The following is a 16,180-nucleotide window of genomic DNA, read 5'->3' on the forward strand; positions in this document are numbered from 1 at the left end:
GAAAGATTTTGTGAAACAGGCAGGCTGTCTGGCCAGTCACAAGGTGTGGGTGAATATGGGCCTGACTGTATGTGTATAAAGTGTATAGGGGTCTGTCCATGCATGAAAATGCATGTGAATGTGCATGTGTGTGCCACAGAGTGGGCTGGACTTAAGTGACCACGATATAGACACCAGGGACGATGTGGTCAACTGCTAATTGTTGGGTTACTCTTAATTTAACAGTTTTCCTTGGGTCACAAGCTTTTACAAAGAAACTGGAAGTTGGTGAGGGATTCACTCTGGGTCATGAATCAAGTTCCCTGTTATAACTCAACTGTTGAGTTTTATTTAGAGCGAAAACACAGGGTATGTCTGGGCAGCACTGGTTGTACATTAATGTGAAATCAGAACAGTACAGAAAACATCTTTGTTTACATATTACATTAACAATAGACAGCAAAGTCAATGGACTGTGACTGTGTATCAAGAGCTGATTTTGAGATCATGCAGCCGTTCCTACTAATCACAGTGACACTCAAACAAAGTTCCAACCACTATTTAGCCTAATATTAGAACATCATGAATGTCAAAATATCTAGAAACAAAATACAGTACCTTCAGAGAGGCAAGGCATCAAAACATGGAAACGTGACAGTTCAGAAAGAGTACTTTTGAGAACATACTATGAACTATGGCAGTGTGAAAATGAGAGCAATCTGTATCTATTGGATTGGACTAGCCTGGGTCAGTGGTCTGGAATTCTAAGCCTTCAGATGGCTTTCAGTTATAGAAGTGAACATAACATTGTATAATTATGTTTTTGGTGTCTTGAGACAAGGGGTGAAAATAAACATTCATTATTCATTTATTCATTGTACATTCATTGTACAATGTACTCTTTGGTGCTCAATGATTATTAGTTGCAAAATTCATGATCAGTCTCCACAGCAACATTTTTTGCCTTTTATTTAAATTATGTACAAAAGGTTACATACAGGTATACCTACATGCTAAAGGTGCACAATGTAAACCTAGATTGTATGGGGCTGACTATAATTCAATATGATAAGCTATTGCAAATGAATAACTCAAATGTATTTCACCATGCATACCTTCATAGAATACACATTTTGTGAAATAGTAGCCTACAGATGACAGATAAAAAGAAAACTCCCAAAACAAACATTAAAAACATTGAAACTGTTTTACATATTTTGGTCTCTGGAGGGCAGCATAGACAAATAACAAATAACAGTGTAAATGCATCCGTTACAAAACAGCAGTTGGAAGGTTAATGTTTCATGCCAAGAAATATAGGAACAGAAAAATTATACACAGTGCCAGAGATGTTTTATATGAAGTTATTTTCAGGCACAGGTTTAATTCATTAAATGTTACCTTTTAGGCATGGGTTTAAATGTATTCATTTTGGTTAATATTAGGCACTGTTAATAGATCAAATTTAGGCATGCGTCAGTGTGGTTGGAGTAAAAATATGGGCAGGTATACACACTTCCTGGGATCGAGCACTAACCTTAGACACTCCAAAAGGATAGAATAATTGTTATTCAAAATAAATTATACAAAAATGTGTTCTTGACTGAGAGACTCTGAGACTAATGAGTGCCAATATCTCTCGATGTATCACTCTGAACGCATCCATCTTATTTACCTAGCAATGCTGTAATTATAATATTCTTCATTTGCTAATCATGAATATTAATAATTAATCTGTGGTGTAATAGAAATAATGCACTCAAGGTTACGCTATACTGTGGTAATGGCACCTTTGGCCTTGTGCCTACAACTGCAGTACACCAGTGTCAGTATCTCTCAATATAGCATTCCCTTGTGTATTACTGTGTAGAAAATAACATGAATTGAATTGCTTGTTTTGCATAATACACACTTTAAGAGCCACATCCCAAATTGCACATAAAAGCTGGGAACCAGTCTTTTGAAAATCCTATGCTATGCTGCTGGAAAATACACACAGTATTAGGTGATACATGCTATGCAGTCCAGTGGACATCATGCCAATGCTTCAGTTATCCTTTTTCACGCTATTAACGACATGAACTGTAGTATCCCTATTTTGGGCATGTCACAATTAGGTGAAATCAGTGAAAATAGCAGATCTACAAGCTCACAATGTGTGGTATTGCAACCCGATGTGGTTGTAGATCTGAGTATTGTTGCCATTTGACATACAACAAAGTATATAGGGTTTAAGTGGGTAAACACTGATCATCATTCCCTGCGACTTCACCTCTCAGTATAAGAGCACTGATCTGTGCTCTTAAAATGTGTGCTGTGGTGTTAAGTCAGACATAACTATTTATAACTATTTATTTTGATTTTCTTTGCCTGTAACATGCCCAAAATACAGTAGGCACTCCAATTTGAAAGTGGTCAAACCGATACTCACTACAGTGTAGTAGTCCAAAGGCCTTAGTTAATATTGGTCTAATAATTAAACTTAACATTTCTGAGGTCCACTAAGATTTCAAGACAACTACTGTAGTAAGGATAGCAACTTAGCCAGACAGGGCCAAAAATTTGGACAGCAGTTTTGTAGTGTATTTTAGTGTGTTCCCATGTTACATTGACAGTGTTCTTCCCATGAATAGCCTGGAGGCTTTACCACATGAGAAACACCAGATCCATTTTCTTTTGCAAACAATAATATCTTTGTATCCACAGGAAACCCTCAATGTCACCGGAACAGAATATGCTCTTCACAACAACGTGAAAGGACTAGTCATCCAAATAAATATGTTTAGATGCCACGATAGCACATAAATTAATAACATTGATTGATATATTCAGTGATATCAATGAAATTGAGTTCCACTTTGTATTCTATTGTCCCTTATGCAATGAGTTGCTTAAAACTGTATGTAATAAGTGTCAAAACTCAGATTTGATGTGGTTCAGTGATGCAGAGTGACTTGAAATGGCTTTTTGAAGACAAGGATTTGCATTTGCTGAATATTTAGAGAAAGCTTGGGATAAGTTTTTAGTTTGGCTCTGTTACAAATAATTGTTTCAATCCTTTGTGTAAATTGTGCCTCTCGTGCAGCTTTCACTTACTAAGAAGTTAAAGTAAATTTGTATAATTATGTTTTTGGTCCTGTAATCCTGTAAGGGATGGGAATGCATTTGATAATGAAAACTATCAATGGTGATGCATAACTTTAACACGTTACCTCTTCTCTATTTACCCAATTAATATTCTCCAAAAATACCTTTATTTTTACTTTAAAAAAGTGGACTATTTTGAAAATCACAAATGTTTAATCTTAAAGTGAATTTCATTTCACATGTAAACATTCATGAAAGTGAATATAGGAAAGGCACAATGATTTCAAATTCATGGTGTCTTAGACAGTGGAAATGCGGGGTGCAGAGCATGCAACCTTTTAGATGTTTTAGTGTGTGTTTAGTTTATGTTAAGAGTCACAGTTGTTGAGATGTGAATCCAAAGTTTGTGTTCTATATTATATCATGCCAATCTTCATTCAAGTAATAAATATATATCCCTGATTACCATATTTGCATGCACACAAAAATGCTGTCTGTTACTCAGCAACTTGATTATTGATTTATCTGACAGCGGTATTTTGCTTGTTGCTGTAAGCAAACACTCACGTTCAATAATTATGAATTAATTAATATTAATATCCCAATTTTTTTGATACATACTATATCTCAAACCAACGGGTGATTCTGGCTATTCCTTAAACACCCTAGCAACCTCTTAGTTACCATAGCAAATGCATAGCAACAGCCCAGAAACCACATAGAAACCGCCAATAAACTACCTAGAAACACTCAACCTAGCAACCACCAAGAAACCATCAAGAAACACCCTTGCAACTGCCTAGTGTACAATAGCAACTGTAGTCATACCCTGGTGACGACTCATATTGAATAGATTGTATTCTGTGCTATTGTATCATATAATATTGCAAAAAATATATTTGAATGCTAAATCCATACCATCCATATTGCTTTTATATTTGTATTTGCATAGTTATCAAGGCATAAGTTTAATGCAGAAAAACATGGTGTCAGAGGCATCTAGACAGCATATTATATTTATAATCAAAGATAAATATGCACACAAACTTAACCACATAGAATTGTTGCATGTATAAATATCTGGGACTCACTTGCACAAGGTTGTCCTGTCCATATTCAAAAAGCGGATGCTCATTTCTGATTCAATATCAAAGCCATCCAGTAACTGTAAAGGAGATATTGAAATCAGTATTTGTAAAGTAATGTTAATGATGACGTGGCAATCTTTAAAGCAATAACTCATGAATATCCTGTTATTATTTCCAAATGATTCAATACTATCAACATTGGAGACGAAGGAAGAGGCTGCACAACTCGTAGCCACGATGCAATACATTTATTGACAACCCAACATTTCGACCCACTACGGTCTTTGTCAGGGATTCTGACAAAGGCCGTAGTTGGTCGAAACGTTGCGATCAATCATTGATAAAGACTTTAGTTGGTCGAAACACTGGGTTGTCAATAAATGTATTGCATCGTGGCTACAAGTCGTGCGGCCTCTTCCTTCGTCTCCAATCTTCTGCACCGTGGTCAGCACCTCTTCAGCACTGGTGTGCGCCCTTACTTCTTGTTTGTTTGCTATCCACATTAACATTACCTGTAGGTTTTAAGTACACATGCACAGCATGCAGTTATGAAATTACATTTACGTATTACTGTACTGACCTTAGCAAAATGTTCAAACGTGATCCCCTCGTAAAATTCATCAGGTTCCTGGGTGTAGAAAATACACTTACTGAAAATGCTCAGGCATTAAATAAATAAGTAAGTAAATAAGTTAATAAAAAAATTAAACAGACAGTTCTATGGGCCACTTCTCAATGACTTAAACTCAAAGATAGGGAAGCACAAGTTTCACTTTAATAATTTAAGATTACATTTTTGATGCACACTGTGTTTGACTCTGAAGAAAACGAAGTGTGCCTTGAAACATTAGTTGCTTGCACCTTACATACCATTAAATCACATTGTTTGCTTCTGTATCTTCTTGGGGTTCAGACGCTGAGAAGCAGCCCATATTACCGTTTCTAGTATATTGTTGTATTCTGAGAGCACCAGCCTCCTCCGATTGTGGAGAGGCTGAAGCGCAAGAGATTCAACTCAAATAAAACATCATCTTGACATAGCTTCCATACCATATGACCCATTGAAATACTGGCCACCTCCAACATGGCAGAATCAGTAATGCCCTTGGCGTTGTCCACGTGTGCTCCGCTAAGTGATAGCAGTTCCTCCACCACCTAAAACAATTCACATCCACGGCAGATCAATGACAACAATCTCCACAAAAGAAGATCTACCTTAAACCAAACCAAAACCAAACCTTCCTCCAATGACAGTGATCAAACTGACCTCTTAACCATAGTTAATCATAATATATGTCATAGGATGATACTATTTTGCAGCAGACTTACGACAGACAGACACACACCACCCAACACAATAATAACTGTAACAGTACTTTATTGTCAGTAGTTCACCCCAAAAATTACTAATTTTCAATAACACAACCCATGAAGCCTTGAATTCATGGAGATTTTTGGGCTTTTGTCGCATTCCTAAGCCAATACTTTGACCGCGGCTCCATTAGGAGACTCGATGGGGATCAAATTATTATCCTATTGGCTTAGGAATGCGACAAAAATGAAATATTCACGAATTCAAGGCTTCATGGGGTGTTTAATTGATAAAAAATATGTAATTTTTGGGTGAACTACTCCTTTAAGCGCAGGCTTACATGTCTATATTCCTCCAGGGTTATTGTGCCATCATTGTCGGTATCATGCATGTTGAATAGAACTGCAGAAGAAAGAGAGACTGTTACAGATGACCATTCTTCTACATTAGTGAGTTGGAGTGCGATACTATCTTGATTTTACACAAATAAAAGAAGCACATTTTACATAATTAACCACTTAAACCCTATGTCCTATTTTCAAGATTGTGATCAGCCTGAAGAGGACATACATCTAAATTTCTCCTTCCGGATACACAGACGCTGTTCTTCTGTCAAATGCAGTTTTGGAGGTCTGAAATGGGACATGACCATCAGGAACTCTTCAAACCCAATCTCATCCACTTTCCCCGCACTATTCTGTCGAAAGTTTCTGTAGAGACAAACATTTTCATTAGGATCATATTTGACACACTACTACTTACCATAGTTCCATCTACAGGTATATACCCACTTCCACAGTATACTGTATATTGTGGAATGGCTGCTTGTGATGTGTCAATTACTGTACAACTATTAATTTAAATTTGACTACGCATTTAAGAGTACAGTATTTCCCCTCTTGAATGTGTTTTGTATGGAAAAATGACGGCCTGTCCCTCGGATATAAGATTAGTGGCAGGAGTCTGTTAGAGCAGTGGTTCTCAGCCTTTTCAGAAATAATAATATTTGAACTGGGGACCCCCTAACCTGGCATGGCCAGACTAATATTACTGCGTAGATATTATATTTTTGCACTGGCAGAGTTGTCTGGTTTCCAGGATAGGGACCCCCTAGCCCTGGTCCAGAGCGTTAGTGAGTTCTCTCTAACGGCTTCCCACCGCGGAGAATAGACTTTCAATAACACAAAACAGCCTTTGTTTCGGTGAGTAGCAAAGTAGTTTTGTTTATTTTTACTACAGTTGGAGCCCTCGCAGGGCAGTGGATTCTTTGTCAGGGCTGAGAGCCGAGCGCCTGGCAGGGCGTTAGAGAGAACGCACTAACACTCTGGACTAGGCCTGACCTCGACTAAGTCGAATAGTCGACTGGTTAGTCGCGGGGGGTCTGAGTCGACTGCGTGTCTCTTAGTCGAATTTAGTCGAAAAAAAAGGGCCAAAAATGTTTTTAATAGTTTGTTGGCCAAGTCTACACCTGCAACCACACGTAACTTCCACTTTATTCTTCTTATTCCTCGTCTTTGTATTGGTATTGTTTGTGTTGGAGCGCCTCAGTGCGGCTGCAGAGTTCATGTGCAACCTCTTCCAGAGAGAGATAGAGACACTAGAAACTCTGCTGGAGACACAAAACAAAAGACTTGGCCCTTTGAAATAAAATGTATTTTGGCCCTAAAAACAAAAAACACAACTCTGTATACACTGCAGGCACAGGCAGTCAGACTCTCTCTGTTTTTTTTTGCATTAGTCGACTGCCAGTCGACTATTGGCAATTAGTCGCCAATTAGATTCGACTAAACAAATCCTTAGTCGGGGACAGGCCAACTCTGGACCAGGGCTAGGGACCCCCCAACCTGACAAACTCTTGGAATTGTAGGAGTTGAGGCATGCATTTAGTTTAAATATTGAAAATAAATGATCTAAAAGCTCACAACGCGAGCTTGTAGATCAGCTATTTTCAATTTGTTTGCCTCTTTCTTATATTATTTGACAATTTGGCCAATGTTTGACCAGTTTTTATAGTATAGTTTGTTGAATACATTTACTGCAGTAATGGTCTTTTTTTCCTTTCTTTTTTTGAGGTATTAAAAAGGTCTTACATTTTCACTTCACTGTCATCTGGACCCCCACCCCCCAAAAAGAAAAATCATGTGGGGACAGGAGGTGTGTCAACCTGTGGGTCCCGACCCACAGGTTGAGAACCACTGTGTTAGAGTGGCATGTACGTGTACTCCATGTACCCTCAGATACCATGGGTACCTGGGGGCAATTGGTGTAGGAAGCTCAAAACAAATCAATAGCAGCAGCAAAAAAAGCTGTTTGGCATTAGCAGAGATTTCCCAAATCCAACAAATGCATGTTCCTTACAAATGGGCCACCATTAAAGGGAAATTAACAGTCTTTCCAACGGTATAATAGTTACTTTTTGTGCCAATGTCAGCACTGAGGTGATATGATTAACCATTATTGTGAGTTTGGCTTGTGTTAAGCCATCTCTTAAGTTTAAATCTAAAAAAATCCTTTAATGTTTGCTCTCTATTAATTCTGTAAGAAGTCTGATCCAGTAGTGGGACTGGGAGGCTCTAACAGAGAAGACCATTTACCCAAACATGGTGCCACTGTACATCTGTGTTGTACAACGCAGTCCCTCTGATAGCTTCCCTTGATGCCCTGCCATTACTGTCCTTCTGTGTTATGAACTGACTCAGTGGAGGAGGTGCAAGCCCATTTAAAACATAATAAATGAGACAAGCATCTGCAAAATATTTAATACTACCAAAATTGAATAACCTCTACTTTTGAACCTTAACAGGCATGTGTCAAAGTTCAATGATGTACATCTTAGTAGTCCATGTTCAAGTGTACCAGAGTCCATAGTCCCTGGCAATATTCAGTAACTCACAAAGACTCATAATAAGTACAATACCTTCTGTCAAAGAAGGCCTCTATGATTTGGGAACGGATGGGATTGCATGCCAGATCTGGAACAGTGTTGAAATCCTCTCTCCTTAAGAAATAAAATACAAAAAAGCATGGCTCTACAACTCAGCAAGCAAATACAAAACCGGTTAAGCAGGTTTCCATTTCCAAAGAAAATGTGCAATTATCCAGGAAAAACAATATGCAAAGAAAAACAGACACATGACACAGCAAACTAATATGAATAATGTGACATTTGAATAGAATGCTAGTGTTGTTCGCAATGAAGTGCAGGCTATATACTGCAGAATATTTCTAGGCATTTGTTTTATGTCGGTATCGGTAATAAAACAATTAAAGATCAACTTACTGCAAAGTGTCTTCATCACGGCTCAACTGCTTGAATCGGTTGTGTAAAATTCCAATCTGTTCATAGGAAACTAAGAATAGAGAAGATTGTGAGACATGCTGTTGGTTTAGAATTAATATTCTCCTCTTCTGAAAACCAATTTAATGGGTCTAATGCGGTTTGTGCGAACGCACGTTGCGAGCTGCTATTTACAACAACAAAAAAATCGATTTGTTGACAAAAAAAAAAAAAAAAAAAAAAAACATGCCTCTCGATTATTCAATTCATGTACAGTACTTGATAGAATAATCATAACATAAACCAATTAGTCAACATTTTTACGTTTTTGGTTTCATGACACCAGACTTGCCCTTTTGTAAGGCAAATAGTATTGTGGCATGAGCAGATTTGCTTATTCATATTACATGTAAATCCTGTTTCTGTCAGCAGTCAACATCTACAGATTTGTACTACTAATCTTCTATTGAGTGCATGTGCCAGAGAGAGAGAGAGAGAGAGAGAGAGAGAGAGAGAGAGAGAGAGAGAGAGAGAGAGAGAGAGAGAGAGAGAGATTAATGAGATGAATTAATTACTTAGGTACAATAGATAAATGATTCAATACTTGCTCAAGTCTATTGGGAATATAGCCTAGCTATTTCAGTCAAACCTTAAATAGCCCCACACAGCCCAGCTGCCCTACAGTAAAGAAATGGCTCCATGATTATTTATTTATTAACTCAACCCTCTCAGCATGTTTTCTCAAACGTAGATAAACAAGGTGTCTCATCTATTATTAACTGTGACTCAGGCCTAAAGTGTTAGGCTCCCCTTCAGCATACTTTCAGTTATTGCATCAGTACCCAACTCGTGATAAGTCATTCTGTGCAGTGAGTGTGACTGCACCAATACCTAAATAAGTATCACGTTGTTCCAAGTTGCTAAACATTAGACGTAACGTAAGGCTATCTTGGAATATAAATATAGGCCCTCCTCTCCAGGAAGACTGGCATATTAGCAGGTAGCAGGTAGGCAGTGGTGGAAAGTAACTAAGTACATTTACTCAAGTACTGTACTTAAGTACAATTTTGAGGTATTTTTTACTTGACTGGAGTATTTGCAATTTTCAGTACTTTTACTTCTACTCCACTACATCTCAGAGGCAAATATTGTACTTTTACTCCACTACAATTATTTGAAAACTTTAGTTACTTTGCAGATATAAATTATTGTATTATAAAAAATACATAACCCCTTTAGCCCTATTTTATACATGTGCGACGCGTTGTGAGCTAGTAGATCTGCTATTTTCCAACATTTTAGTACTTTTACTTTTGGTACTTAATTAAAGTATATTTTGATGCCAATACTTTTGTACTTTTACTCAAGTAACATATTGAACACAGGCCTTTTACTTGTGACAGAGTATTTTTTATATTGTGGTATTGCTACTTTTACTTACAGTAGGTAAAATATCCGAGTACTCCCACCACTGCACACTGCAGTAGAATTCCTCCGAAATTCTCATTCAGGCTACATTTATGTGCAAATCCTCTGGTATCTGTCTGCTCAGAAACAATCGCTCGCTCACACAGTGGACACTAGAGCCATGTCAGTTGCCTAGATACACCACGCATGCATTGTTTACTCACATCCCGTCTTTTCCGCCAGATCGATGTATTCGTGGTGATCAGGTAATGACTGTAAAGCCCCCATGCTGCAGGCTCTACTGTAACTCCCGCCGACCAATCCGAGCGCCAAGCTAGACCGATTGGCTGTAGTAGCTCTGAAACGGACACTGCAGGTATATAAACTACTGGCCTGGTTTAGATAGTATTATAGGATTTACTATCTTGCATCGCTGGCGGAGCTCTGTCTACGCTGCAGGCACAGGCAGTCAGACTCTCTCTCTCTCTCTCTCTCTCTATCAAACCCTCTTCATCCTCTGCAAAGCGTGCACTACTTCCGCAACTCTGTCCTAACGACGCCACAGTTTTTGTGACAACAGGCTGTCTGTGCAGCTAGCATTATTCATTCATGTGGATTTACTTATTCATAAATAACGGCCCATGCGGGCTGTCAGCCGTTTCGCCACAAGGAGGAAATAGGCTATCTATCTACTACTAAACTAAATAATATTCTGCAGGATGCTGTTCGGTTCAGCATAAAAATAAAGTTCATAAAGTTTGATATTTATATTATCGACTTGATAGTTGTGGAGATGGGTGTACTGTAGCCCTGGAATGTCTGTGATCGTACTACATACATTTCTAGCCCTAGAATGTCTGTGATCTTACATACATTTCAAGTATTCCAAATACACAGTCATAGATCTCTCTCGGTCCCCCACTGTGTAGTGCCCATCTGCGCGGCCATAAAAGTGCTCTAAACTCCGTCTGTACTCACCCAATAATTAATTCCTAAGACGTGGAGTCATATTTTGTCCTCTAGTTTCATATCCATGTGAAAGTTCTGCCAGAAAACGTGTGTTTAGTCAAATATCTCCACTTATTCACGAGCTGCACACGGACGAGTTCTGTGCGACGCGAGGGGCCAGGAATGATTGCAGCACTGAATATACGTAACTTCCTTAAGGACGCACAAATGTTTGGGACACACAATTGGCAGGTGATGATTCATTACCCCGCACCAATCACAAGCACCTGTCAATTGTGTGTCCCAAACATTTGTGCGTCCTTAAGGAAGTTACGTATATTCAGTGCTGCAATCATTCCTGGCCCCTCGCGTCGCACAGAACTCGTCCGTGTGCAGCTCGTGAATAAGTGGAGATATTTGACTAAACACACGTTTTCTGGCAGAACTTTCACATGGATATGAAACTAGAGGACAAAATATGACTCCACGTCTTAGGAATTAATTATTGGGTGAGTACAGACGGAGTTTAGAGCACTTTTATGGCCGCGCAGATGGGCACTACACAGTGGGGGACCGAGAGAGATCTATGACTGTGTATTTGGAATACTTGAAATGTATGTAAGATCACAGACATTCTAGGGCTAATACATTTCATGTATTTCAATGAAGTACATGAAATGTATGTAAGATCACAGACATTCTAGGCTAGGGCAAGGTGTACTGTAATATGGTGTAAAATGTTATCTTAAAACTCAAATAGTGCAAAAAAGGGAAAGATAATGCCACACTGTTTTGCTTATTTGAGCGGTAACAGGACAACTGGGCACCAAGACCATCTGGGCACTAGGGACAACTGGGCACCAAAACCATCTGGGCACTAGGGACATGTGGGCACCTGGTTGTTGAACAATACATTAAGTCTGATAATGATGTACCATCATGTATACTTTACATTACTTAATTTACTTTATTTTTTAACATTTTGGACAAAATAGCCAATTTTACATCGAGGTGCCAGATGTACCTAGTGCCCACCTATCCTGTATCCCAACTATATCTTATATAAAGCTATTTTAATCCAATTCTTATTCTTAATACTGGAATTGACTTCTGGAGACATACGAACAATTATTGATTCATGGAGGGAATTAATTAGGTGTCATAGCAGCAACAGAAGTAAGAATGAACCATACCAAGATATATAATAAAAAAAATAAACATGAGCTTAAAATATGGTCTCTCATGGTGAGTGTGGGAGTCCGTATATATACACACACACACACACACACACACATATATATATATATATATATATATATATAATAATAATAATAATAATAATAATAATAGCTTGAATTTATAAAGCGCCTTTCATAAACCCAAGGACGCTTTACATCAGAACAATGAACAACTAACAGACAAATGAACAAACAAACAACAAACAACTATATGCCATAAGCCTGAGAGAATAGGTGTCTTTTCAAGGCAGCTTTAAAAGAGTCCAGTGTTGGAGCATGGCGAATCCCTATTGGGATGGAGTTCCACAAGGTGGGGGCTGCCACACTGAAGAAATAAATATTTTCTGTAAAAAAAATAATATATATATATATATATATATATATATACTGTATATATATATAAAACAAAATTATAGCCCATATATACTATAGCTTCCCTAAAGTATAAAAATAGCAGAACGTTTGGAAATTTGTGTTTGGTAGTTTATTTCTCTTGACTTATAATATCCTCCATTTCACTCGTTTTTTAGCGGTTCTTTCGAGATCTCCCCAGTTGAGCCCACTCTCGGACATTTCTGCCTCGACACAGGAGCAAAGGGCTTAAGTCAAGATTATTTCTCTATATATTTACCGTTGGAAAGCCTGTTTATTTCCCTTTAAAATGTTTTTTAGCTTTTTTTTTTTAACCTATGGGGAGACGTCTCCCCACAGGATCCCACTCTAACAGACCTCAGGAATTCATGGGCTGTTCAAAACATTTGAACTGGGGACCCCACTAGCCAGACTAATTTCACTGCGTAGAGGGCAATTATTTATGTTTTTGCACCGACAGATTTGTCTGCTTTCCAGGCTAGGGACCCCCCACCCTGACAAGCTCTTGGAATTGTAGGAGTTGAGGCATTACATTTAGTTTGACTCGGTTCCACAGATAAATATTTTGAAAATAGCTGATCTACAAGCTCACAACGTGAGCTTGTAGATCGTCTATTTTCAAAATCTTATATTATTTGACAATTTGGCCAATGTTTGACCAGTTTTTATAGTAGTTTGTTAATTACATTTGTCGCAGTCCCTCTGATAGCTTCCATTGATGCCCTGCCATTACTGTCCTTCTGTGTTATGAACTGACTCAGTGGAGGAGGTAAAAGCCCATTTAAAACATAATAAATGAGACAAGCATCTGCAAAATATTTAATACTACCAAAATGTAATAACCTCTACTTTTGAACCTTAACAGGCATCTGTCAAAGTTCAACAATGTACATCTTAGTAGTCCATGTTCAAGTGTACCAGAGTCCATAGTCCCTGGCAATATTCAGTAATAGACAGTGCAGTTCTTAAGCTGTCACATATGGTTTGTTTGTGGAGCCTGATTTCTACTGACACTAAGGACTGCCCAAATTGCTTTGTGATGTTCTGGTGCGTGCGTGCATGTACTGTAAGTAAGTGTGGCTGGATGCGCTCCTCATCATTATGTAGTTCATAACACTGTGCAGTGTCACGGGGGAGCTAGGGGGTTAACCACGTAAACTTAATTGACCGGGATCACCCCCGGGGTCTATACATGGTCCCCTCCTTTTTTCCCTGTCCATCAAATCTCTTCCTATGAAAATAGCTGATCTTCAACGTGAGCTTGTAGATCTGCCATTTTGCTATATATTCACCTACTTTCACCTATTACAACATGCCCAGAAGAGGGATGCAAGGGTTCATGTGGTTAAAAAGGAGCAAATATACAAAAACGGAGGAAATCATATTAAATGGGAACGGCCTACACACCTTATAGAGGTGAGGTCCTCTTTTAACAGTGCAAGGTTCTTTTAATCAAGGGTGAGGCAAGGGCAAACATGGACTCATTCAAGTACAAGGCAATTTCTTTTATCCGCACATTGACTGATTCAAGTAGTTAAGCTTTAAAATAAGCTGCCAACTAAAACCAACATCACATACAGTACAATACCACACACTAGGATGGCATAACAAAGGAGAAGAAAGAGAACACAAGCACATAATACAGGCATACTGTACTTTACCATACTTACTCGATTATCAGTAGGTGTTATTATGCCTAAAAAGAAAGCTTCAAAAAGCCTTGTCAATTCACTCTTGTCCTCCCAAGGTATACCAATCCCCAAAGTGAATGTACAGCTTAGCCTTTTAAACAGTATGACAACAAACCCCACCCTTAATTGAAAACAAGGAGCACCTGACCTGACTGATCCCAGCCCTATCAACAACAGGCACACCTGGTTACATCATGCATGCTATGGTTGCAAATGCCAGATGAAACTAGTCTACAGTAGGCCTGTCCCCGACTAAGGATTTGTTTAGTCAAATCTAATTGGCGACTAATTGCCAATAGTCGACTGACTAATGCAAAAATACATTTTATTTCAAAGGGCCAAGTCTACACAGTTTGTTTTGTGTCTCCAGCAGAGTTTCTAGTGTCTCTATCTCTCTCTGGAAGAGGTTGCACATGAACTCTGCAGCCACACTGAGGCGCTACAACACAAACAATACCAATACAAAGATGAGGAATAAGAAGAATAAAGTGGAAGTTACGTGTGGTTGCAGGTGTAGACTTGGCCAAAAAACTAAACATTTTTGGCCATTTTTTTTCCTCGACTAGATTCGACTAAGAGACACGCAGTCGACTCGGACCCCCCGCGACTAACCAGTCTTAGTCGAGGTCAGGCCTAGTCTACAGTGATCCTGATGCATGCAACATTCTGTACTTATACAGTGAACTAGTAGATCACAAGGGAATTGCTTTTAAGAGTTGCCAGGTGAAACATTAATCTACTGTGATGTTTTATCAGTATTTGGTAGCACTGGCAACAAAGAGACCAGCTGGTTGAAAGAGTTACTACAGTATGGTACTGGGGTTATGTTTCATGTTTGAAAGAGTTGCTATGTTACAGGAGTTATGTTTCATGTTTGAAAGAGACAGATAAAGAGGATAGCCTTTTCTTCCAAGAAATCAGTCCATGTGCAGCCTTTCTTCCAAGATTGAATTTCTGTCGTAAATGACTGTCATTCAAAACAACTACCTGCTCACCTCCTTCTTCAGTTGGGGCCAGTTCATTCATTGGGCGAGGATGGATAGCCCTGACAGATGTTACTCGTATGCTGTCAATGCACTGAATGGGACATGATCACGTTTAATCAGACTATTGATTGGTCTAAGTAGGAAAGATACTGACCTACCCAAGTTTAATCAGACTATTGATTGGTGAGATACTGACCTACCGACGGGGCTCAGTAGGTGTTTTGTATAAAGTATAGTTTTGGACCACGCCGGAAGCACGCCGTCTCAAGCGAACTTGAGCCACGAGAGGCACCACTGAGCGAGCTAAAGCGAGCGAGTTGCCACGCCGAATGTTGCGCAGTTCGCTTGAGCCGACTCAGCGCCGTCCGAGTTATGTACCAATAGGCACAGATATGTTTTGGGGTGAGCGTTTGCCCCCGGGTAAACGCTGTATTGACAGCTAATTGAATTGACAATTCAGTGTATTGACAGCATCCGAAATGGGTGGCCAATTACTGACCTCAGCATGTCCACTGACTGATAGCCTCAATATTAGCTCTCAAACCTACACACATGGCATTAAGTGCAGCCTCTGAAAGCCTGTCTGTTGGTGATATACAGTCTGGGCTCTATCTACAGAGCCTAAAGGTCCTTACACACCGGGGGCAAGCTTCCACATCAGTTTCGCGGAGCGAAAAAGCGTCTTTTATTTATTCGGACCGAGTCCGAATTTTGCGTACATTCGCATAATCGCCGGTGTGTAATGACCTTTAGGTCTCACATTTACCTGCTGTTCTGATTCTGAAGGCATACTCC

At 39.0% G+C, this 16,180-nt stretch overlaps 1 protein-coding gene across 1 annotated transcript; it reads right to left on the reverse strand.

Annotated features, from left to right (window-relative positions):
* Nucleotides 1-933: 933 nt before the first annotated feature.
* tescb (tescalcin b) lies at nucleotides 934-10,623 on the reverse strand. Its single transcript, XM_080420003.1, has 8 exons — nucleotides 10,375-10,623; nucleotides 8,747-8,816; nucleotides 8,384-8,464; nucleotides 6,037-6,176; nucleotides 5,807-5,868; nucleotides 5,205-5,309; nucleotides 4,735-4,782; nucleotides 934-4,231 (listed from the first exon to the last, which is right to left on the reverse strand). Exons 1-8 carry the CDS (start codon nucleotides 10,436-10,438, stop codon nucleotides 4,154-4,156), a joined length of 648 nt encoding a protein of 215 aa, XP_080276129.1. The 5' UTR covers nucleotides 10,439-10,623; the 3' UTR covers nucleotides 934-4,153.
* Between the last annotated feature and the right edge of the window lie 5,557 nt (nucleotides 10,624-16,180).

This window comes from Gymnoscopelus braueri (genome assembly GCF_963280865.1).
Source record: "Gymnoscopelus braueri genome assembly, chromosome: 22".
Lineage (NCBI taxonomy): Eukaryota > Metazoa > Chordata > Actinopteri > Myctophiformes > Myctophidae > Gymnoscopelus > Gymnoscopelus braueri.

Bases quoted from the DNA above. Each gene is read 5' to 3' on its own strand.
- tescb (XM_080420003.1), bottom strand. From the start codon at position 10,438: ATGGGGGCTTTACAGTCATTACCTGATCACCACGAATACATCGATCTG. The intron at 8,465-8,746 runs GTAAGTTGATCT...TTATTTCTTAAG, and splicing joins CGTGATGAAGACACTTTGCA to GAGAGAGGATTTCAACACTG. The intron at 5,310-5,806 runs GTAAGCCTGCGC...GAATTGTTTTAG, and splicing joins CCCTGGAGGAATATAGACAT to GTGGTGGAGGAACTGCTATC.